At 44.2% G+C, this 25,691-nt stretch overlaps 1 protein-coding gene across 4 annotated transcripts in view; it reads left to right on the forward strand.

Annotated features, from left to right (window-relative positions):
* Peli2 (pellino E3 ubiquitin protein ligase family member 2) overlaps positions 1–11,174 on the forward strand; it is a 150,841-nt gene extending 139,667 nt beyond the window's left edge. For all 4 annotated transcript variants that reach the window (XM_006996421.4, XM_042284755.2, XM_076544890.1 and 1 more), the window contains 3 exons: positions 1,021–1,215; positions 2,597–2,785; positions 6,179–11,174. In XM_006996421.4, coding sequence (XP_006996483.1) covers positions 1,021–1,215; positions 2,597–2,785; positions 6,179–6,745 — 951 coding nt within the window. In that variant the 3' untranslated portion in view covers positions 6,746–11,174. The remainder of the gene's footprint in view (positions 1–1,020; positions 1,216–2,596; positions 2,786–6,178) is intronic.
* The last annotated feature ends 14,517 nt before the right edge of the window (positions 11,175–25,691 follow it).

Genomic DNA, 25,691 nt, shown 5'->3' on the forward strand with positions numbered 1-25,691 from the left:
CAGACATGAGGTGCTAAGACCAGCTTTTTAAAAATTCCTCCACTCACATTTTGAGCTTTGGACTGACTTGGACGCCCCATGTTCTTGTCCGGTTCACTGAGCAGTGGTGGCTGGTGCTTCCCCTCCGTCCCATGTAAGGGCTTTGTTTGCTCGGTGCTGTGAGTCATGGGCTGACTGACTTAGGGAGTCCAGCAAGCCAAGAGTTCCATTATTTCTTCAAAGGTTTGCTTCCTCCGGAAATAGACAACAAAGAATGATTTGCTGTAAAAGCAGTATCTCCAGCTGGGACTGAGAGAGACTCTAATATCATTCTCCCAGAATTGATTTTTCTCGGAATATTAAAATGGTGGACTAACAGTCGTAAAGTTACAGTTAAAATGAAGAAGATCTAGGAGTCTCTTATATAGCATTATGCCTGTAGTCATGTGCATTTATATGTGCCCATCTCAGGCTGAGGAGATAGCTCAATTGGTAAACCTCTTGCCTCTCCAAGCCCCAAGTTCAAGTCCTAGAACCCACAATAAATAAATAAATAAATAAATAAATAAATAAATAAATAAATAAATAAATAAATAAATAAATAAACAAACAAACCCTTAGCAGTGGTGTGTGCTTGTAATCTCAGTGCTGGAGGTGGAAGCAGGAGCCACCCTGCAGCCGGGTGAACTCCAGGCCAACGAGAGGCTGTCTCAGAGGAGGTGGGCAGCATCTTTCCTTCTGGCCTCTGCATGCATGTGGACAAGGAGACACACACACACACACACACACACACACACACACACACACACACACACACACACACACACGACGGGGAGGAGTAAGATCTCATTAAGTGTTAGTACCATGATAAAATGAAACAGGTTTTTTAAAAAGAGCTGGTGGTTGTGTACTGTAATTTCTCTCTTAGGAAGGAAGGAAGGAAGGGCACATAATTGATTAAGCAAAGGTAATGAAGTTGACAGGGTTCTGGGCTCCTGTTCCTGTAGCGTTGTGAATCATGAGAGTGTTTGGTTTGTTCAGGTGGGCAGATCAACAGAGAGCCCTATCGACTTCGTGGTTACAGACACAGTTTCTGGTGGACAGACTGATGATGCGCAGATCACACAGAGCACCATCTCTAGGTTTGCCTGCAGGATCGTGTGTGACCGGAGCGAGCCATACACAGCACGCATATTCGCAGCTGGATTCGACTCCTCCAAAAACATATTTCTTGGAGTAAGTACTATGGGTATATTCTGGTTTCAAAATCCCACCCACTACTGTGAGAGTTACTTAATTTGGGAGGAAATTGTTTTGTGTGGAGGCTGTAGTTAGATTTTTGAAGTTTTAGTTTTCAGAAGGAAAGCCTGAGAAGATGGTGATAAAAACCTGAAGATAATTTGAAGCCTAGTCATATGTAGCCAGCATGGAGAAGCTGAGGGTCCTGAGTTCAAAGTCAGCCTGTACTACATAGAGAGACCCTGTCTCAATAAAGAGAAAACAATCTTCAGATTGCTCTGTTGTTGTATTTGCTGCATCAATTATAATATATGCAATAATTATTTTTAAAGAAGTACATGTTAACATTATAATACATTTATGGTGAATTTGAGAGGTTTATTTCAAAGGTAAAAGTAAGTGGCCAATTTTAGACATTTCGTGCTCGGAGGAAATTGTTAGTGAGCTGTTCATTGAAAGGTGAACGTTTGCTGTATTTCATACTGGATGTGGTGTGTGGTAACAGAAAACAAGAAGCCCTGCCCTCATAGGGTATCTTGATAAACCCCAAAAGTTTTAATGACTATCATGTCTCAACACAAATACCTTTTGATTCAGAATTTTGGCTGGAGAGAGAAAATTGTCCATTGTGACCTAAAGGATAATAAAAATATATTATCCCACATGCCGGGAAGTACCGAGGAAGGCCAGTCCAGCACTGGGTGATGCAGTGACCCTGTGACATCTCGGACCAGGTTCTCTCTGCCTTGCCCACTGCCTCTCCTGGTACACCAGCCACCCGGGGGTCGGGGAGAGTGGGGGTCTGCTCTTGAGGTGCATCTGCTGAGATTCTCAACATCCGCTGCATGGGGCAGCTCCCGGAGAAAGAGGAGGGGGGTGGCGAGCCTCTGTGCCTCTGTTAACTTCTCAGGGCAGAGCCTCCTCCCTGCAGGCACATTCTCCCCCCCTCCTCCCCCCTCCCGCACCCTTCACCAGGCATTGGGAAGCCTGGGGCTGTTCCTGCCGGTTTATACTAAGCAGGACTTTGATCCTTCCTGCCCTGCCATGGGGACAAAACGTGAGCTCTGCCTGGAAAGGAGAGGGACATCAGAGCAGTGTAGCAAGCAAGAATGTCTGTCCTATCACTGCTGCCATCACCTGGAGGAGAGACACGCAGTTTCCATGGAAACACACTGGTCCCCAAATTATTGGCTTGATCTTTTTAAGTTTGTACCTCTAATAAAAAGTACTTTTTAGATACTATTTTTCCTTCAGTATCCAGGTAATGAGTGTATGTGAAAAACCTTTAGGTACCTGGGTAAGAACAGGCTTGACACAGGAGTATCACTTTTAGTATCACTTTAGCATGCCTTTTCTGGTCTGTGGTATTGTTCTCCAGGAAAAGGCAGCAAAATGGAAAAACCCTGACGGCCACATGGATGGGCTCACCACCAATGGAGTTCTCGTGATGCACCCGCGAGGGGGCTTCACCGAGGAGTCCCAGCCTGGAGTCTGGCGAGAGATCTCTGTCTGTGGAGACGTGTACACCTTACGAGAGACCAGGTCGGCCCAGCAGAGGGGAAAGCTGGTGAGTGGACTTCTCTCTGGGAAATGTACGGAGTGCAGACACTTCATGGTGACATCACTCTCCCACCGATGAAACTCTGAACCTTTGTGCGGGGGTGAGGTGTGCCATTCTCTGACCCAGAAACAGAATGCCATTAGCTCTAATTTGGGGGGGGCAGGTGGGGGCGGGGACTCTCCCTTCCTTGTAGCAGGCCGTTCCTGGGTGGAAGTCATCCTGTCTTAAGAACGAGATCATTTATTATATTTATCACTGCAGAATTCATCTTTTCCCTTGATACTTTATACTAATTCAGAAAAATCCTGAGCCGTGGAGACAGTGAGTGAAATTGTCAAAATAAAAGTCTAGATTTTCTAAAACTAAGAAACAATGAAGTTCAATGAAGTCGGCATCTCCCCCGCTCCCTTAGTTTCATTGTTAGAAATTAATAGGGTTCTAGGTATTGTTCACCAGGGATAAAGATAGGATTTTTACTTGGAGCATCTCCTGTACCACATCAGCATGCTGGCATTCTCATAAATGCCACAGCCGAGCCTCAAAACAGGAGCTCTGCCCTCCTTTCGGGCACAGGTGGGAGCCTGAGGTTTCTGGCCATGCAATAAGTAGCCTGTGGGACAGACCCCTAAAAGTGCTCACCCTTCACTCCTGCTTTGTTGCATAGAAGCTAGAAAGAGGGAACAGGGGCCCCTTTCTAAGATTATAGAGAAGAGGGCATCTCCCCAGGCGGCCATGGACAGAACACACGGGCTGGAGGGTGCGTGTCTGTGGGCGGCAGGGAACCAGATGTTTCCAGGATGGAGAAGGGATGCGGGACCTGGTGAACGGTTGGCTGTCCTACCCCTGAGGTTTGCTTCTAGGAGTCCTTGTCATCCCCTCTGTTTCACACTCTAGGGACAGGGAAGGCCCCTTCATCTTACAGTAAGGCCACCTTGTCTCAGTGGCTCTAACGAATACACAGGAAAAGCGTTTTCTGAGAAAGGTCAGGCCAAGTCTGTTTCATTTCAATACTTTGCAAGAAATTATAAATAGGAGAGGGACAGTGAGAACAGTTTCTTTACAAAACTGTTTCTGATGATTCAATAGTTTTCCACAAGACTGGCCCGGATGAACTGTCTCGTGATTAATCACTACAGCAGCAGGAGACGGCACAGTGGATGCAGACGCTGCATTAGCGTTCCTCACCAGGACTCAGCTCATCCAGCCTGCACCACAGGCCTCGAAAGGAGGCTGAGTCACCCCTCCTCACCTGTGAAGAGGGGTAGCACAGACGAGTTACATACTGCTCTGAGTCACAGTTAGAGTCCAACTCCAGTCACGATTGTCACACACTGCTGTATCACAGAGGTCTGTGCTTGGCGTTCGCCTGAGCTGGTTCACACTTGACGTTTGTCTACCTGTGTGAATAGAAGCCGTTCACTGAGCTGGGCACGGGAGCCCCTGCCTCTAATGCTCAGAAGGTGGAGGCGGGCAAATTGTAAGTTGTGGGTCTGACTGGGCTACATAGTGAGACCCTGTCTCAAAACCAAAGGGTGGGAAGACAGCTCAGAAATCCCTCACAGCAACAACAACAACAAAGGAATTAAGTAAAGGCCATGGCAAAATTGTCCAGTGAGCATGTCACCAGGTGGGTACTTACCCTCTCTGGTTACGGCAATACAGCTTAGGCAGCAGTGTGTGCCGTAGACTTTTGCTAAGGTTGCTAAAAAGAAACACCTCCAAAAGTGGCTTGTATTGGTGGTGGTGGTGTGTGGGTGTACGTGTGTGTGTGTGTGTGTGTGTGTGTGTGTGTGTGTGTGTGTGTGTTTATGTGTGCACATGGAGACAACAGGACAACCTCTGGGATTGTTCCTCAGGCCCTGCCTGCCCTTTTTAGACAGGGCTTTACCCAGTAAGCTGAGTGAACTACCCAGTGATTCCCAGGATCCTCTGTCTCTGAGATTACAAGTGCACACCACCACCCCTGACTTTCTTACATGGGTTCTCCTGATTGCAAAGCAAGTGCCTTACCAACTGAGCCGTCTCCCCAGCCCAGACAGACTAATTTGGAAATTAGTGCCTATCAGTAACGTGTCTTAGAACTCTATGTAATACGGACCTCTTTCTTCCTCACATCAAGCTCTCAGGGCTGTTGGGTCTAATATGTTGTCTGTTGCCACAGATACCCTTTGGTGTGGTCCACTCACACTTTGCCTAGAAAAAGAACCTGTGCCAGCCACCCTGCACCCCTCCAGTCCATCTGCTCTAGAGCTAGATGTGAGCTAACCAAAGACACACTGATTCTCTGAGCACCAAGGCCTCCCTGCCCAGCCGTCCAGCCTGGGCCTGTTGCTTCCCACTGTGTCCTTACCCAGAGTTCCCCAGCCCGTTCAGTTCCCAAGGGCCCTGAGAGCATCTCGTCCACTCCATGCACAGGGTGATCACAGCTCTCTGGTGTGCTGGTCTCATTACCTTCCTCCTGGCTCCTGACATCGTTTCCATCTCCATTCAAGAAAAATTTTTCCAAAACTCATTTCTGACCCGTCTTCTTCAAAGTAACAGCACCAGTGTTTACTGCAGGCCAGACCTTCTAAGAATTCCATTTGTTTTCATTTCATCCTCACAGCCACCATCTGCATTCTAAAGAAAGGGGGAGCATGGGGCAGTATGCCGCAGTAGCCACCCCAAGGTCACACAGCTATGGGTGACAGAGCCAGGTCCCTGACAGACCAAAAACGCCAGAGTCTGCCCTCAGCCACGGAGGGCCAGTGGCCGGCCTCGCCGCCGTTCCTGGTTGACGGCTCCTGGCTCCAGGCATGCCTGCCTCCCCCTCCCGAAGAGTGGCTCTCTGTTGGGTTGGTCTTGCTCCCTTCAGGCCTTCGTGTGCCTCTGGCACCAGTAGAGGTGTGCTGAGTCCCGCTGTCGGGCCTCACCCTGCTGCTAGTCAGCTGATAATCCCCTGTGCGCGCACGTGGTGCATAGCACAGCGGTCCTGAGCAAACCAAGAGAGATGGAGGTGCGCGCAGCTCAGGGTTGCCTGGAGTGTTGGGTGCTGTGGTGAGGTGTTGGCTCTGCTAGAGGAGCACGGGTCTTCCCTGGCAGCGCACCTCTCAGCCCTGAGGTGTATGGATATATTACCAACAGAAGTGACAAATAAATGTAATGTTTGTGAGATCCTCGAGTAACCACTGCATTAGTCAAACTTGAAAGGTCAACATTGCTGTGAGTGCTGTACCCTGGACAGTTATGTGTATTGAGGCTGGGGAGGGGGGGTGGATGACAATTCCCAAGTCCTGTTTAGTCAGACATGTCCCCTTCCTGTGTCTTCTGTTTTTCTTAGGGAAAGGATGTTGGGGTGCCTTTGCCGCCATAGTTCACAGGATCCTGCTTTTAATGGCGTGTCTGTTGGACCCGTTGCAGGTGGAGAGTGAGACTAACGTCCTGCAAGACGGCTCCCTCATCGACCTCTGCGGGGCCACTCTTCTCTGGAGAACCGCAGATGGCCTTTTTCACACTCCCACTCAGAAACACATTGAAGCCCTCCGGCAGGAGATCAATGCAGCCCGACCCCAGTGTCCTGTGGGTCTCAACACCCTGGCCTTCCCCAGCATCAGCCGGAAGGAGGTGGTGGAGGAGAAGCAGCCCTGGGCATACTTGAGCTGTGGCCACGTGCACGGTTACCACAACTGGGGCCATCGGAGTGACACGGAGGCCAACGAGAGGGAGTGTCCCATGTGCAGGACTGTGGGCCCCTACGTCCCTCTCTGGCTGGGCTGTGAGGCAGGATTTTACGTTGATGCCGGGCCCCCAACTCATGCCTTCACCCCCTGTGGACACGTGTGTTCAGAGAAGTCTGCGAAGTACTGGTCTCAGATCCCACTGCCTCACGGGACTCACGCATTTCATGCCGCCTGTCCGTTCTGCGCCACACAGCTGGTCGGGGAACAGAACTGCATCAAATTGATTTTCCAAGGTCCAGTGGACTGACATCCTGGACAGCCATCTACGCGTTATTAACAAGTTACTGTGAAGATTTTGCCACTAACTCTAGATTCTACCTTTTTGTAATGATGTTTGTTAAGGGGAAGGCCAACTGGGGTGGGGGAAAAGGAGGGGGGAGGGGTCTGGTTATGAAACCCAGCAGGAGTTGACAGATACCACTGTGTTTTGCATGCTTACAGCAGCAGCGTCGTCACTGAGGTCTGCCTGATTAAACCTTAATACCTGTGTAATAATTGGATTTCAACTACCATGCTTTTATTTTTAACTTTGGGTTTTTAACCGAGTTTTTTTTTTTTTTTTCCTTTGTAAACTTGGACAAGATTTTACATCCTTTTTTTTTTTTAACAAGTGGAGAAGAAATTTATCCAACAGATGTCTCTTAGAATACAGCCTGCGGTGTCTCTTAAGCACAGGTGGCACACACAAGATGTGTAGTGGCTGGGAGTATGGACAGTGGCCAGAATCTGACCCATTACCAAAGGGTCAGCTCTGCCGGCCCTTCCGGAAGCACTCAGTAGACAGGAGGCATAGGCCAGGCACTTGTTTTAAAAACTACAGCTTTTTTTCTCATTTCTTTTTCTGACTTTGAGAGGAAAAGAATATCCATATACCATTTTATTTAACTTGAGCGGAATTTATTTACACATTTATCAGATACTTGGCACGTCAAAGACTTTCCCATAAAGTTTTAGTCTGCCCTGTTATTTTTGTTTAATATGGGCTGTCTCTCATCCTCATCTTACATGTCAAAAATGGATTGATTAATTAATTAAAATCCAGCAGCTTTTCAAAATTCATGAACTGAGGGCGGCAGTGGCGGCAGCAGCAGCCATGGGCTCGGTGAGGCTGCTGCAGCCATGGGCAGCTGTGAGCTTGTCCTGGGGACTCTGATACCAGCTTTATCTGCATCCTGGACCCAAGGGAGATTTAAAGTACGCTTTTACTTTTTAAAGCCACTTGTTGGCACTTCGTAGTGTGGCTCCCCCCCTCCCCCCAACCGCCTCTTCCTCGTCCTTTTTTAGAAAGCTAAATTTTGTGAGCCCAGCAGCAGCCAATGACAGTGAGATGGTCGCTTGGGTCTGCTGCCTCCCACCATCTGTCACCTTCCCTTTCAGGTTAAGGAGCCCCGCGAGTTTTCAAATGTTTGCGAATCAAATTAAATTTAAATGTGATCATTAGACACACAGAGCGCTGAGTGGGGCATCTGCAGAAATCATTTGAAATTCCTGATTTTGAGAAAGAGCTAGTGAGTGTTCACTGAGAAAGAATTCAATCGGAATTTCATATGAGTCGTGCTAACCCTCTCTGCTGGTTTCATGTTGTGTTAATTAATGATTCCTCAGTACTCATTTTCTGTGTTTGCTGCCAGGGCTATTGTGGCTCCCAGAATGTAGACACTCTTGGGCTTAGCTCTGTTCCACCCATTCCCAGTGAGCAAGTCTTCAGTTATACTAACCTCTGCTTAAATGGACCATCCACAGCTGTGAGCTGCCTGTTTTAGCTTTCGTAAATATGTATAATTTATGTAAGTCTGATGATATACTATGTCCATACTTGAACTGGTCTTTCCAATTTGCAGATATTTCGCCTGCTTGCAGATATTTTGCCTATTTCAGCAAATTAAACCTATTTGAGTACTTTTTCTTAAAAACAAAAAGGTATATTAATTACTCTTTAATGCTGCTGCATAATTTGACCAAGTATGCTGGATTTGCTTGTCAGTTTTTAAATAGCTTTATTTCCCATGGAGACCATTGTGTAGGAAGAGGGATTTTTTTGTCTTGTTTTAATTATATTTATGATGTGGAAATCCAACCACAGACTTCTTTTAGTTAGTTTCCTCTCTTCTACATAGATTACCTACAAACAAAACAGAAATGAAGAAAAAGAACTTTCTGGAAAAACCTATTGGATGCCATCTGGTTTTCAGAGAAGGATAAAGGGCGCATGCCTTCCCGCCTCTTGTTTTATGGAGATAGCTTAAGGATTCTTGATACCCTAGGATTATCTTCTAAGATAAAGGGTGTTACACCCAGAAAGGTTGAATTTCACCTATCAAAATAAATAAATAAATAAGCTTTTATTTTTCAAGGACATTCCACTCAGATATCAGACTTCTCTGTGTCAAGGATGTGTAAGGCTGCTAGTTCTGCGCATGACACAGGCCCACAAACCAGGGGGGCACCCGACCTTCAGAATCCATGGCATCGCAGACTCAGACAGCTCAAGTGCAAACTGAAACCCGGTCAGGAAGCGCCAGCTCCTCAGTGGCGGTAGGCCACCCGCGTGTGTCGTTTCCTTTGGTTTCCAGGTGGGGAATAGCAAGGGTGTCACACCTGCAAGGGAAGCCTGCTGACTCTGAGAAGGTCACCTTCTACTGAGGGAAGAGTTTTCAAGTCTGAGAGCAATTGAATGTTTAAGAATAGAGAACTAGTTCATCCATGTAGAATGACAGAATTGAGAAAAGGAAACTCCCCCGGGGTCACCTCTGTTTTCATGCTTCACTGCCATCACATTTAAAGGATGGATACACACACACACACACACACACACACACACACACACACACCACCCCCACCCCCTACACACACATGTACATAAGGAAATCACCAACCACTTGCCCCGTCTCAGCCTGACCAGTTAGTTGCCTTTTTCAAATAGGTTTTTAGAAGTAAACCTAGTTACATGCTTCCATAGATAATAGGTTTTTTCAGTTCTTTGTGTCATTTTGTTACAAAAAAAATTAAAAAAGGAAGAAAAGAAGAAGATTCAGAGTGAAGAGGATACAGCTCTGAGTATTTTTTCTAGGGTTTTATTATTATTGATCAGTGCTGCTGGGTCATACACACTGCAGCTCTCCACATTTCTCTGATTTCGTTCAGCTTTTTGCAAAAAAAAAAAAAAGGGCTACAGTTCACACTGCGGAGTAAGTATTACACTTTCTGGGTCCTCCCCCCAACACGTCTGTGGCCCAAAAGAATTAAAATCTTTTAATATAAATAGAGAGCATATTTATATCATTCCTCAATAGTTAATTATAGGGTTTGGTACCTTTGTGCCTCAGGGAAGCCATGTGATGTGACTGGTAATAGACTTTCAGGGTTAGGGTATAGAGAAAGGAGAAAGCCATGGGAAAATGTGATGGGCTCCGTTAAGGAGACTAATTAATCTAGTGCAGAACTATGCCGGGACCGGCATAAAGTGATTGTAGTAATCTGTTTCCCAGGACTAGTAGGGAAATCGTTTTAAGTTATTACATATACTGTATTAGGAGAGTTGAGAACTCTTCATAAAACATCGATGCCTCTTATTTTTACTTACCAATCTGTTATTAGGAGCTCAGTATTGCTATTTGAACACTTTTAAGAGTCTAGGGGACACATTTTCTACATAAGTGTATTAAAGGTTGTTCCGTGATTTCACTCAACTTTCCTTCTTCTCGGGAGCTGTTCTTTTCTTTGGATGTAGATGAGAGGTGGGTTATCAACTCTCTCAGTGTTGTTTTCATGCAGTCTTGCCTCTCACAGTGGAAATGCAGACGGACAGGCCCCAGGGCCTTGATTTCAAGCCAGATGGGGTTCTGTTCCCTTGGCTGTCAGTCTCATGACCCCATAGTTCTGCCTTTATGTACTAAGGGTCTGAAGCTCCTGCTGTGGTGAGGAGCACAAGACACAGCTCCAGTCATGACATTAGGACCCAAGGCCAGTGAGATAACTTGAGAATATTTTTAGAAGAAGCGAAGCATTACTGAAGAGGTTAAACAGTTCTGTCTTGTCTTTTTAGTAATATGTCCTCACAAGTGTCTGCCCTCATGATTCCATAGTGAACAATAGGGAAAAACAGTATATTTTCCATTCAGCTTAACTTTCTAAACAAAAATCAATGTGCTGAAAGGGATGTTCTATCTTTTAAGCTGAGATCACAGATTGCTTCTCTGTATTAAGAAATCTAGAAATAGGGGGCTGGTCATATTTACCATATATAGTGTTATAAGCAGTTAAATTTTATGGCTATATTTGTAAAATTTGTTCTTTTCTATTTCATGTCAAATTGAAAAATTTATTTCTTCACTGTTGTACTTGTGGAAATACAAGCCATTTTACAGGAAAAAAACCTTCAAAAGCTATTAAACAAATCTTACCTTGTTTGTAAGTCGTCTTCAGCTCTGTTGTTAGACCCGCTTCATCAAGAGGACGTGGATAGAAAAGTAGACTTGATGTGTACATTTCCTGAACTCCCACACGAATCCCAAACAAACGGGTTGATTGTTGTTTTATACTCTGCACACTGCATACTTAAATCTGTGTTCTGAAAAATTCCCACAATTTTTTATTAAATTCCATTGGTGCTCATATTACTATCTCTTGTGACATTTTATCACTGTCAAATAAATGTAACTTGTAGGAAAATTTAACCTGGCTTGTAGAATTAATGGATTTTCTTCATGATAATTATAATTGCATTACTACTTTTGTGGTAGCCTTAATTCCTTTTTAACAGCAAAAGGATCGTGTGTAAGCCTTCAAGCCTTAAGCTGATATGTCTATGTCTATCATAAGAATATATTTACATTTGTAGTAGGCTTTATTTTCTATTCACATTGATATTCAAGGACTATTACTATTGTTATGGGAAATAGATTTCTCATTTCAAAACAGAATACAAACATAGCCTTTTATATAGGAGGCAAGTGTTCTATTTTTATCAAATGTGAGGTGTCATGAATTGTAAAATGTGTTTTATAGTTAGACAGCTAGTTATACTTGTAAGGTATATCCTACTCAGCAAGTGTGCTAGAATTCATTCGACTTGGGGGGAAAAATAGTGTTTTCAACAAATGGATAGGGAACCACTGGATATGTACATGCAAAAGAATGAAATTTAGGTCCCTACCTCAGACAGTATGCAAAAATAAATAAATAAATAAATAACTCAGTGGGCCAAAGAGCAGAACTGTAGAACTCTTAGAAGAAAGCATAAGCTCTGGTGTCTTTAAACTAGTCCGCACTTTCTTAAATACCATAACCATGAAAAACAAAAGGAGAGAATAATGAACAACTTGGATTTCACCAAAATTAAAAACTTTGGTGCACGGGATGAAATTGTCATAAGTAAGAAGACGATTCACAAGGTAAGAGTATATACTAATATATTAATATATGGTGGCCATAGGTCTCAGGAGGACATTGAATCAAGTGTAGGTAAGAAATTCAACTTGTTGACAAGAACAGGACCCCACCAAAAAAGGTCAAAGTTTATTTTTTCCAGAGAAGATGCATAAATGTCCAGTAAGCCCGTAAGACATGCTCAACATTATTAGCCATTGGGGAATGCAGATTAAAACTACATAATTCTGCTTTTTATCTACTGGGATAACTAAAAAAAAAAAAAAACAAAAAAAAAAAAAAACACCACAGGGCTCTTTCAAGAGGTTGGAACATGAGAATCCTCATCCCCTTTTCTGGGATAGGAAACGAATGCTGCTGCTTTGGGACAAAGCGTTTGCAGTTCCTCAGAACATCCAATGTATAGTTACTATGTGATCAGACAATCTACACCCAGGTATCTGCACAAAACTGAAAACCCAAAAACATGAATGAACGTCGCTTGCACTTTTTGCTTGGGAAATAATAGGTTTCCACATGGAGTTGTGGTACAGATCTCATTTTGATCCATCCCCATGCACACCCCAGCTGTGTTCCCTCTCACAAGCATCACCCCCTTCCATATTGCCGTCCCCACCTCCCCACTCAGAGCCACCCTTAGTCTCCTAGGCCCCTTTCTAGTTTCCTGGTCTTCACCTTTATTTTCTCCCACCTGAAAGCCCATGTTTAACAAAGGCCAGGATCTGCATGTAAGAGAGAATGTGTGCAATTTGTCTTTCTGAGCCCGGCCTACCCCACTTACAATAATGGTTTCCAGTTCCATTCACTTTCCAGCAAATTCTGTTTTTCTTTACAATGGAATTCAATTGGTGTGTGTGTGTGTGTGTAACAATTCCAACATCCATCCATCTGCTCGTGAACATCGAGGCTGATCCCTTGCCATTGTGCAGAGCCATGTGGGTGTGTCAGTGATAATATGGCGTTATCACCAATAGGAAAGTCCGAAAAGCAATCCAAATGCCCACCTGAAAAATGAATAAGCAAAATGTACATAGTTACAATGACATTTGGGCTGGAAAAAATGAAGTACTGATACATACTTCAACACAGATTAACCTTGAAAATACATTACGTTTGTAAGAAAATAAGACACAAAAATCAACATATATGTCAGAAACGGAAACCCACAAAGGCAAATTCATGGTCACTGGGGATTAAGGGAAAATAAAGAATGGTTACAAATAGGTTTAAGGTTTGTTTTGGGGGTGATAAAAATTTTCTAAACTTAGTGGTGGCTGGTCAACTGTGAATATGCTAGAAAACAACAAATCATTAAATCGCACGCTTGAACAGGAAACAACTACATGAATTTTATCTCAAAACTTATTTTTTTAAAAAGGATACACCCTAGAATCAGAGAGATGTCTCAGAAGGTAAAAGCACTTGCCACCAAGCCTGACAACCTGAGTTCAATTCCAAGAATCCACATAGTGGGAAGAGAGAATAGACATTCTGTAAGTAGTCCTCTGACCTCCACTCACTGTGACATGAACATGCCTTTCTCTCTCTCTCTCTCTCTCTCTCTCTCTCTCTCTCTCTCTCTCTCTCTCTCTCTCTCTCTCTCTCTCCAGTAATGAAGATAATGATGAGTAAACAAGTGTAATTTTTTTATTGTAAGAATACATCCTAAATTCCAAATTCTGAGTAGTTAGGTTGTGAAAATTTGGGATCTTATAGTTAAATACCATATTATAATTTTGGTTTGGTTTTATGTGTGGCAATATTTGACTTTTCTATATTTGGCCTGACTTGAGATATTCCCCCAAAGTCTTAGAACACAGCCTGTCCCTGTCTGTCATCCTTCCATTTGCCATTAAAGAGTGTATAAGCCTTCCAAAGGCAGCTTCGCAAACAACCACAGTGTCTTGACTCTGCCTCCTTCCATTAGGAGGAAAGCGCAGAATGTTAGTCCCAAACACTTCAAATCCACTTTGAGAAGCATCCAGCTGGGTTTGGTGGTGTATGTCCATTTAATCCCACGGCTTAGACGGTAAAGGCAGAGGCAGGAAGATCAGGAAGTACAGGCCATAGTGAGTTCTAGGCCAGCCTGGGCTACCTGAGGCCCCATCTCAAGAAAAGAAAGGAGGAAAGAGAAAAGGCTCAGGAAGGGAAGAAAAAGGACATCTTTGTCAATGAAAATTTTTTTCATAAAATAAAAACCAATAGAGAGCTATTGTTTAAAAGAATTTAAACACAGGAGGCATAAAGTAAAAGCTATTCATAGTCTCAAATGAACATCATTAACAGAACTACATATTTCTAAACTCAAAAACCTTTTAAAAAATTGTAACCTCAAATTTGAAGTTATGGTTTGAATCTAAAATGACCCCCAGCCCCCAATAGGTTTACATCTTTGCCCCCCAGTTCATGGCACTTTCTGGAAAGATGAAGGAACTTTAGGAGGTGGGAGTTTGCTGGAGAGAGTGACTCACCGGGGGGTTTCTTAGCCTGGCCCCGGGCCACTTCTTTTTCACTGCTTCTTGAGTGTGGATGCTGCGACGTGACCAGCCAGCCCCTTGATCCAGCCACCTGCTTGTCTCTGCCTGCTGCTGTGTCTTTCCCACCACACAGGACTGTCTCTCTCTGAACCGTGAGCCCAAACCAGTCCTTTCTCCCTTAAGTTGCTATTGCCGGTCTGTGTTGTTGCAGCAGCGAGAAAGGAATAAAGACAGGAGGAGGTTTAAAGGAAAACAGCCATTTATAATCTCATCACCTGGAAATGGACATTGCTCTACGAGTGGCAGAGTTATCTCTAAACTTAAAACATGAATTTTTAATTGTATCCTGTGATTTTTGTTCTCACCTTGCTTTAATTGTATAAGAAGTGAGGCTTGGGGGATGTAGAGGGAAGTGCTGGCCTTTACGTCCGCTGCAGGACTGTGTCTGAAGCTGGTAAAGTAGGACCACAGTCCTTATGGATGCGGAGCTATGATCCTGAGCAAACATTTTCCAGACTGCCACATTGCCCTGAGTATCCATTAACAACTGTAGGATGCCCAACTGGACTGTTCAGAAGCATCATTTCGTGATTATTGTCTAAACAAGTTCTAATGGGAAAATATCAAGACTGGTATTATGAACTGAAAGAGACCTCTTTCTTACCTAATTCTAGGTCGGAACTTGAACTTGCATCAGAGTTTCCTGAGACAGTTTCTGAAGGTTTAGATTTTGTAGCCACTTTTGTAGGTTGGCATGCTAGTTATTAAGGATTTTCACTTGGGACAGATGTCACTGTGGGCTGCCCACATACCATACTTAGTAGAATTCTTCTAATCCATGGTACTGGTAATCTGCCTCTATAGTACAATGTCTTTAGACCCCCTTGCATTCATTGGCTTTGGAAGAACCAGAACTTGGGCATTTGAGGCATGTGACTATGTGGAGATGGGTAGAGACAGGAGAGTCAAGTGCCGTCACCTTGAGAGTCCAGCTCTACTTCCACTAGGTAAAGCTACATGACTCTACTAATTCTATTTCATCTGTCCTAAATGTTTGTTCTTTATTTCATTTTGTAAACTATTTCTTTTTTTTTTTTTAAGATTTATTTATTTATTATGTATACAGTGAGTGTTCTGTCTGCAGGCCAGAAGAGGGAGCCAGATCTCATTGTAGATGGTTGTGAGCCACCTTGTGGTTGCTGGGAATTGAACTCAGGACCTCTGGAAGAGCAGTCAGTGCTCTTAACCTCTGAGCCATCTCTCCAGCCCCTTGTAAACTATTTATCTGACAGAAAACATCCACTAGATATTTTCAAATTAAATTGAAGATTTCCAGGACAATGATGAAATTTAAACATCAGTGTCTTCCTTGGCCTTATTTTCTTGAGACTGGCTCTCCTACTGAATCCAGAGCTTGCTGTTTTCCCCCTAGGCTGGTGCCCAGCCAGCCCCCTAAATCCTTCTGTCTCCCCATTCACCCCCTACCACCGCTAGCCAGCACTGGAGTTATATGCACACATGATTTGTCTGGCTTTATACATGGGTGCTGTGGCTCTAAACTCGGGTTCTGATGCTTTCACAGCAAGTGTTCTTACCCATGGAGCCTTATCCCCAGCCCTTGAATCATCATCATCATCACCACCACCATCATCACCACCATCATCACCACCATCATCACCATCATCATCACCATCATCATAATCATCACCATCATCATCATTACCATTGTCACCATCATCATCACCATCATCATTACCATCACATTCATCATCATCATCACCACCATCATTATCATTAATCTTTTGAATTTGCTGGAAAAAAAGAAAAAGGCACGTGATTTACCTGTACTCTTAATACTCTTCAATCCAAGCCAGAAGCTTGAAAGACAAGTAATGGATATCCTTCTAAGTCATTTACACTATGTAGTAGTTAATATACATTTTGATTAATATTCATGTCAGACAAAAAACACCATATAGAGTAAGAGCAAAATCATCTACTGCAGGAGAGCCTAGAGTCACTTTTAAATGTAGGTGGCACCAAGTGGACAGGCCTGGGGTACATTCTTATTTTGTATTTTGTATTTGAATTTTTTTCCAAATAGATTATATTCATGGATAATTAATGTTGGAAGAGTCCTGTATGCAACATTCTCACTGAGTCAGCTTTGCCCTCCAGGAGCCTGCTGCTTAAATGACCTAACATGCCACAAATTGTGTGTGTAATTTTTAATGCACTAATTTGCAGTTTGTGATAGCTCAAACAAGATCAGACACTGCATAGCAAACCCTTGGGTGAATAATGAAAATAGCAAAGGGAAACTTCAAATACTTCCAAAGAGACCATTTGAAGCATGGCGAATATGTCTTAGGTTCAATATATTATTAAAAATAAATTAAGTATTTTACTAGATATAAATATCTGTTGCATAATATTAGTTTAAGATGTGTTACATTTGTTTATGCTGTAGAACATTTGTTTAATGATAACCAAGATGTGTTGCATTCTTTTATGTTGCATTTTTTTAACTCTGTGAAGCTGTATTACTTTGCCTGTCTTAAAACAACTGACTGGTCTAATAAAGAGCTGAATGGCCAGTAGCAAGGCAGGAGAAAGGATAGGCAGGGCTGGCAGGCAGAGAGAATAAATAGGAGGAGAAATCTGGGGAGAGAAGATTGGGGAGCAAGAAAAATGAGAAGAAGAGGACATCAGGGGCCAGCCACCCATCTACACAGCAAGCCACGGAGTAAGAAGCAAAGAAAGGTATATAGAAAGATAAAAGCCCAGAGGCAAAAGGTACACAAGATCATTTAAGTTAAGAAAAGCTGGTTAGAAATAAACCAAGCTAAGGCTGAACATTCATAAGTAAAAATAAGACTCTGCGTATTTATCTGGAAGCTGGGTGGCAAGTCCCCCAAAGAGTAAAGAGTAAAAAACAAAATAAAACCAACAACAATTATCATATGCATATGTAATGATGATCTGTGTATTGCATTATTATCCATTCTTTACTATAAAAATGGGCGCGTTTGCGTGTGTGTGTGTGTGTGTGTGTGTGTGTGTGTGTGTGTACTGCATGCATATGAGTGTACAGATACATGCACCCTTGTTGATGCAAATGGAGGAGAGAGTGGGATGCCAGGCCCCTTTCTCTGTCGATCTTGACCAGATTGCCTTGAGACAGGGCCCCTCACTGAACTGGAAGCTCACCGTTTTGGCTACGGCGGCCGGTAAGTTCTCAGCATCTCCCTGATGTCCTCTCATGCCGTACACTATGTGTTTTCATGTGAGTGCCGAGGATTCAAATTCATGTTCTCCTGCTTGCAACACAAGGACTCTTCCCCACTGAGCCATCTTCCCAGCCCTCCTATAAAATGGAATCAACACTGTGGGGTATTTATCTTGATTAGCAATTAAACGATCATATATTTAAGTGTGTGGAATGAAGACTTTCTCTGATCTTGAGTAATAGATGCTGTAGACGTTCCCTTCCCTGACCTCTACTCCAGTTCTTAAAGGTAGATCATTGTCCTCCATTGCTCCTGTCCCTAACATGCCTATGGCACAGCTATTCATTTTCTACTCTCTACCAAATTTTAAAAATTGTTTATTTATATGTGACCAGTGTGTGACTCCCACAGCACACATGTGGTGGTCAGAGGACAACTTGCAGGAACTGGTAATCCCACTTGTGGCTTCCAGGGAATGAACTCAGGTTGTCAGGCCTAGTGGCAAGGGCCTTTACCCACTGAGCCATTTCAGTGGCCTTCCGTCCATGTTTTTGATGTTCCTAGTTGAATTGTGTGCCTTACCAATAATAGTGACATTTGTTTTAAAACTTAGACTGTTGGAATTGTGCGCTCGGGTACTATGTAATCTCTCCAAAGATGGTTAAGTATCAAAACCTTGTTTCATCTATGAAAATTAAGTTGAACACTTTGAGAGGGCTCTAAACAAGTTCTTAAAATCTGGAGTTTCTGTAGAATATTTGGATGTGTGTAAATTATGTGATATTTTTCTTGGATTGTCTCTGACTGTTGGATTCTCACTCCACTTTATAGAAACTAAAAATCAAAGACAATCCCTCAAGAAAGTGGCTCATCCAAGAAAGGACAGTCAGATCCCATGGGCCTCTAGTGAAAGAAAAGGCTGGCTAGACCACCAAAGTGTTAGTGGGGTGTTTCAGGCAAATACATGTGTTCTGTTTGTAAGTTCCGTGCTGCAGATGACACAGCTAACCAACCAACCATTCTCAGTAGACTAACCAACCAACCATTCTCAGTAGATAGAGCTTCTGCCGTAGCTCAGAGCAGGCTATTGTTCACCTGGCGACACTGGATCAGGACCTGCTTTCCCAGGGAAGGCAGACATTGGATTTGTTTTCCTAAACCTCCTTCACTAGTTCTATCAACACACACACACACACACACACACACACACACACACACACACACACACACATTAAGTTCCAGGTATGACATCAGCCACTTGAGAAGATTTGTGGGAACAAGGTAGATACAGTCTGTGACCCAGATTAACTTCTTTAACTTCTCAGCAAGCCTGGTGCTATGGGAGAGCAGAAAAATGATGCCTGCTCTGTGTCTGGAAGATGAGAGAATCCTCATTAGCACACCAATTATCTGAATTTATTTATCTTTCATATTCATCTTTGGGGTGTAGTTAAGTAGGATTTTTCTTATTTTTGTTTGAATGCTTTTCAAATAAAAATATGGGTTTTTTGCTTTTTTTTTTCTTATAGATTTATTTATTATGTATACAATGTTCTGCCTGCATGTGTCCCTGCAGGCCAGAAGAGGGAGCAAGATCTCATTACAGATGGTTGTGAGCCACCATGTGGGTGCTGGGAATTGAACTCAGGACCTCTGGAAGAACAGCCAGTGTTCTTAACCTCTGAGCCATCTCTCCAGCCCCTAAAAATATGTTTTTAAAAAGTCTTCCTTAAAACTCCTTGGCCTGACCCCAAATAAGAATTATGTTGGACAAACTACTGACATTCAGTGCATCCCCAGCAGTTTGGGCAATGCTGTTGTTAAAAGCAGCAGCTACACCACTTAGAAGCCCATGTTACACCATAGACACAGACCTCAGCACCAAGCCCCTAATCAACTGTGATGTCCATGCTCCCAGAAAGCTCTGGTGAGATGGACTACAATGCTACATGACAGCTGTTAGCATAATAATTAACAAACATGCAACTGGGTCCCCCCCCCCCAATGTTTGGTTGCATGATAGACCTTGGGTGGAGAAGTACAGAGGATTTATTCTCCTCTAAAGGAACCCCACTTTAATTTGCTCAGCAAGCTGAGAAGGAACTGATGGACGCTCACCACCCTGAGTCAAGCCAGGTTGCCAAGGCCTGCAAGAAGCAGCTGACTTTTTTTCACCAGGCCTCCCCTTGGGGAATCCTACACCATCTCCTTCTTCTCCAAGCGCGGGACAGCGACAGCTCTGCTCTTCTGAATGGCTTCCTACTGAAGCCTTTTTTACCTTTTACCTTTCTTCTCTGTGAGTATCTTGAAGAGAAATGTGCCATATGCCAGAGTGAGTGTGCTGCCAGAGTGTGCTGCCAGTCACCAAGATCTCAGCCACTTACATTCTCCGCTTTGTTATTGTGTGTGTTTGCTTGCTGGTTTTGAGACAGGGTCTCATAAATCCCATGATGGCCTTGTATTATTCAGGGTTCTCTAGAAAAACAGAACTGATAAAATGAATCTCTACATATACATAAATGGGATTTGTTAGAGTGCCTTACAAACCATAGTTCGACTATCCCAACAATGGTTGTCTCCCAACAGAAAAGCCAAGAATCTAGTGGTTGTTCAGTCCATGAAGCTGGGTGTCCCAGCTGGTCTTCGGTATGTGCTGGAATCCTGAAAGTGGGCTCTAATACCAATGAAGGAAATAAACTTGCTGGCGAGAGTGAGGGCAAGCAGGCAAAGAGCAAGAGCTTCCTTCTTCCGTGTCCTTTGTATAGGCTGCCACCAGAAGGTGTGGCCCAGATTTAAGATGGGTCTTCCCACCTCAAATGATCATATGAAGAGAAACCCCTCACAGGTGTATCCAGTGGCTTGGGCTTTAGTTAGTTCCAAATGGAGTCAAGTTGAACCAAGAATAGTCATCACAGGCTCAGACTTGAACTTGCTGTCTCCCTCCACCATCCCAGTGCTGGGAGTTCAGACACCACGTCTAACCATGTGCAGTTTATCAGTGCTTAGGGATGACCCCAGGATCCAGGAGTGCTACACAAACACTCCACCAACCAAGCCGCACGCCGGCCCCCCCACCTTTGTCTTTCAAACCCCTCAAGGCTGCCAAAATCTGGGTTCCTTTACCTTAAGTAGCCGATTCTCAGGCTTACTCCTCAACTGTGATATGTCCCCAGGCCAAGAACACCCCCTTTCTGCAGCTCTGCCGTCAGCAAAATATGCCCCTTCTAGTCATCAAGGCACCAATGGCCTGCCTGTGCCCCCTCAACAGTTTCTAATTCTACGAGGCTGTTCTAGTTCTTCACAGTGGGGGAGCATCATCCACTGTGAACGCTGCAAAAGCAAATGTCCTCAACCTGTGTTAAAAACCTTCGGACAGGAGCTACGTTCAACCATGTACCTTTTGTTTATCCAATTGCTATCCAGGGCTCTCAAGAGTTTTCTGACCAAAGTTAGTGTTCCTCAAGCTCTGCTCAATGTACACTGTGGTGGTCTGAATGAGAATGGTCCTGGCAGGATCGCATGTTTACATGCTTAGTTGCCAGCTGGTGAACTGTTTGGGAAGGATTAGAAGGTATGGCCCTGTTGGAGGAAGTATATCACTTGGGATCAGCTTTGAGGTTTCCATACCAGGCTCAGCCTCTGTGTGTGTGTGTGTGTGTGTGTGTGTGTGTTTCTGTCTGTCTCCTTCTGTCTCTCTGTCTCTGCCCACCTCCCCTGCCTATGTGCGTATGGATCAGGATGTAAAGCTCTCAGCTACTGCTCCAGTGCCATGCCTGTCTGCTTCTTGCCACAATGATCATGGACTAACCATCTAAAACTGCTAAGCAAGTTAAAAACTAAGCAAGTCCTTGATTAAATGCTTCCTTTTATAAGAGTTTCCTTGGTCATGGTGTCTCTTCACAACAATAGAACAGTGACTGAGACACACACCAATAGTCACCTTTTATTTTCTCTTCTTAATTTTAAATAATGATGTTTTCTTTAAAAACTTACATACTATACATACTAAATCCTAGTGACTTTTTTGAAGGCTTAGCAATGATTTGTTAAAGAATTTCATTTTAGCAGGGCCTGTAGAATCTCTTACCCAGATCAGAACTGACCTGAGTGAGGACATATGTCCTCTGCCTGTGACCCCTGAAGGAGTTATTATTCATAAAAGCAGAGATGTGCACCTGACCTTGGTGGCCTGGGCACTAACATAGGTCAGCAAATCTAATCATTTGGGCATAAAAAGCCAGTAGATGCTGCTGTGAGGACATGAGCTTCCAACATCTGACAGTTGCAGAGGGCCTGGTCCTCCTAGAGTTACAGAATTCACCTTCCATAATTCTCTTCCACCATCTACGGCTCTCTCCCACTTTCTGCCTTGTTCCACCTTCCTTAGAGGCCTTGACAATATAGTAGGTCTGAGGATCAGATAAACACAGAGAATAGATCGCTCCCAATCAAAGCTACACAGAGCTGAGAACTCATGAGGGTTGTCTGCTAGGCTTCCTCTTTGGTTTGGAGTCATTTTGATCTAGACTTTGAGGAAAACAAAGCGTGTACTGATTTCTGTTAAGAAAAGAAAATAGAGGCCGGGCAGTGGTGGCGCACGCCTTTAATCCCAGCACTTGGGAGGCAGAGGCAGGCGGATCTCTGTGAGTTCGAGGCCAGCCTGGTCTCCAAAGCGAGTTCCAGGAAAGGCGCAAAGCTACACAGAGAAACCCTGTCTCGAAACCCCCCCCCCAAAAAAAAGAAAAGAAAATAGAGTCAGGTGGTGATGACCATAAACCCCCAAGCTTCTCTAAGATAACCCCACAAGCATAGCGTTCAAAAACAATATGCAAAGGAAAACACTCCATTCCCCAAACTCACACAGCTATGTAGAGTCTCTATAGGACGAAGTGTTCATTTGCTGCAGGATCTTGCCATTGTTTTAATAGCATCATGGACAGTGGCAAAATAATCTCCAGTACAACCTGCAGTACTTAATTGAGTCTCATCAAAGCATGTTCAAACTTGAACCCATCTACAAACTTCTTTTTTTTTTTTAATTTTCAAGAAACTGTTCTCTGTGATTCCTCCTGGTTTTAGCGCCAAGTCCTAAAACACTAAGCTCTTGAGCTAGATGTAACATGCTGATGTATGAAATTAGCATCAAAAGAAAATCAGAGTTCCAACAGCTCTTGAGTACACAATGAAGAGGAAATGTGGAGGGGGAGGCCAGACCTGTGAGTAACTGTGGTGAGCACTGAGGAGAGCATCCAGGCTTCCCCCACCCTGAGACAAGATGGAAAGTGTATTCTGCAGAGAGCCTGTGGACTGTGAAGGAGCAGGAAACAATTTATAGGCCGAGAAAGACCTGGATGAAATCATCCATTTTTGGAGAAATTGTTTGTGCCGACGCAATGAACACCCTCTCTAGCGAGCTATTTGAGGAGGCAGATGTTTCCGTAATAGATGGCTGCTTTGCATTTCTACACCTTCCGTCTAAGCGCTGCAGAGTGGAGCACAAACACCGACTAATAAATTAAACCTTGTGGCACCGCTGCATGATCGATAGAGGCAATAGCCATCTTTATAGGGTAGTGAAGGCACCACCCGGCTCAAAATTGCTGGAATCGTTTGCCCAAGGTCATGAAGAGGCATAATAGGAAAGGGACTTCAGAGTGGCATTCCAGTCCTCGCTGCGCTCACACCACATGCCTTTTCTCACTGGCCAGATTAGCAACCCCAAGTACATACTTCCCTCCCTGGCACCCCGTGGGGATGAACAGGGCACCGCCTCTCCCTGGTGTTCAATGACTCACTTTGGGAGATTATCTTTTGAACTTGGGAATCATTTGAAAATACTGTCTTGAATCAAGGTCTTAACTCCTTGCTGTCTGGCTCACCCAGGAACTAATTTGATAGCTAATGCTGTTTTCTCTCCCAGGATAACGGTAGCCTTTAGGTTGGGAGTTGCACGTTCATAGTTACTTAATCCGATTATGCAAAGGACTTAAAATATTACAAAGGTATCAAGCATCACCAACATGTCTAGGTAGGTGTTCATGTAATTTTAATTGCTATTTTAATTTCTGTAAATCCCACAAAGTCGTTGTTGAAAAATAGTGAAATATACCTCTAGAAGTGCCTTACAAAATCTAATTGGTTTGTCTGGGTTGTTTTGTGAGTTTGTGTGTGTGCATGTGTGTGTGTGTGTGTGTGTGTGTGTGTGTGTGTGTGTGTGTGTGTGTATGTGAGTGTGTGTTTCAAGTGCTATTGTCAAACATTACTGTGCATCTTTCCAAGCTGTTCCTCCCTCTGCTGCTGTAAGCTCGGCTTGGTAACAACCTGTTCCACAGTCGTAATGGCCCGCCTCCACTTCCTCTTTGATCACTACAACATTGGTCCTGTAAAGCAGTGGTTCTCAACCTGTAGCTTGAGACCCCTTTGGGGTCGCATGACCCTTTCATTAGGGTCACCCAAGACCACCAGAAAGCACATATATTTACATTACGATTCACAACAGTAGCAAAGTTAGTTATGAAGTAGCAATGAAATAACGTTATGGTTGGGGTCACCACCACATGAGGAACTGTGTTAAAGGGCTTCTGCGTTAGGAAGGTTGAGGACCATGGCGGTAGACTAATCAGGCAGAACAAAGCAAAGCAAGAGACGGTGTTGCTCACACAGCCTTTCGGAAAAGAGCTGGCGGCTGTTATCAAAGTGATGCTGTACCTGCCTCAGTACATAGTCCCCCACCTTCTCAGAGAGGAGCCAGTTCCGAGTCACTTGAAATGTTTCCTTTGTTTCCTTCTTCTACAGCAATGGGAGTTTTTGAAAATGAAGCAAGGCCCAGCACCCGGATCGCTGTCTGACATCCAGCCTCCTCCGTTTCCAGAGCATCGGCACTGCCAGCAGATGAGGCCAGTGCACAGACACCTGCGAACTCTCTCTACAGATGGCTGTGCCTGGCTGCGCAGGTGCCCGGCCTGCCCTGGAGATCACTGGGTGTTGTAAAGTAACCTGGTCCAGAGGCAGCAGCCAGGATGACTCTTGTCTCTTACTCTCTATCCTGAGCAATGGAAGCCATCTACGGACATGGAGTCAGTAGATGCTGGATGCAAACCACAGCCTTGGGAACTGGAAGAGAAAACAAAAACCTCCATCACAGCTTGTCCTGGACGTCTCAGCGTGGAATGGAGCTTATCCAAATGGAAGAAAGGCAGGGAACCCTGAGTTTAGCAGAAAGAAATGCTTAGTGATTTGTGTACAGCCTTCTGGGAGGTGGGCCGGGCTCATTCACCTTCACAGAACATGCAGAGTTGGGTTTTTTGTTTGTTTGTTTTTCAAGTAAAATTTGTCTTAGAGTCAGGACACAGCTCAGCTTTGGTGTCCACTCAATTTCTGACACCTAGATTACCAGGGTGAATGGTGAGGACATGAATCTCACCACATAAACAAGGATATCCATCCCATAACTAACCAGCAGCCTGAGCTATGTTTCTAGTCCCCATCATTACCTCAGAATGCTGACACCCTGAAACCCTTCCTAGGGATAAGGCCATTTCCCAGCACCGGGCTCTGTGGTTTGGCTTTTGAACTTGGGTCCTATCCTGCCTCTTATTCCTTTCCCCCTCTGTAGCATGAATCCTAGAGAGTCTTATTAATCAAATCAAACCTGAGCCAGGTATTGGGGTGAACACTGGAAGGTCAGAGAGATAAAATAAGCCACAGCTACCTCACCTCACCGGATCCTCAGCTGGTCTTGTTTCCTCAGACTGGAGGCCTCTGAGTCCTCATCCAGAATGGGTCTCAGCTGAACTGCTGCCCAAAAGCCTGAATGCTTAACCAGGCCAAATGCTTAACCAGCCAAATGCTGCTAGTTTCTGGTCCTCACACCTTATATACCTTTCTGCTATCTACCACCACTCCCTGGGATTAAAGGCTTGCTTTCTGGGATTAAAGGTGTGATGAGTCACCATGCCCATCTGTATCCTTGAACACATGGATTTCTGCCTCTGAAATGCTAGGATTAAAGGCTTGTGCTACCACTGCCTATCCTTTATGTTTAATATTGTGGCTGCTCTGTCTCTGACCCCAGATAAGTTTATTAGCATGCACAATA

Source organism: Peromyscus maniculatus, chromosome 9 (assembly GCF_049852395.1).
Source record: "Peromyscus maniculatus bairdii isolate BWxNUB_F1_BW_parent chromosome 9, HU_Pman_BW_mat_3.1, whole genome shotgun sequence".
NCBI lineage: Eukaryota > Metazoa > Chordata > Mammalia > Rodentia > Cricetidae > Peromyscus > Peromyscus maniculatus.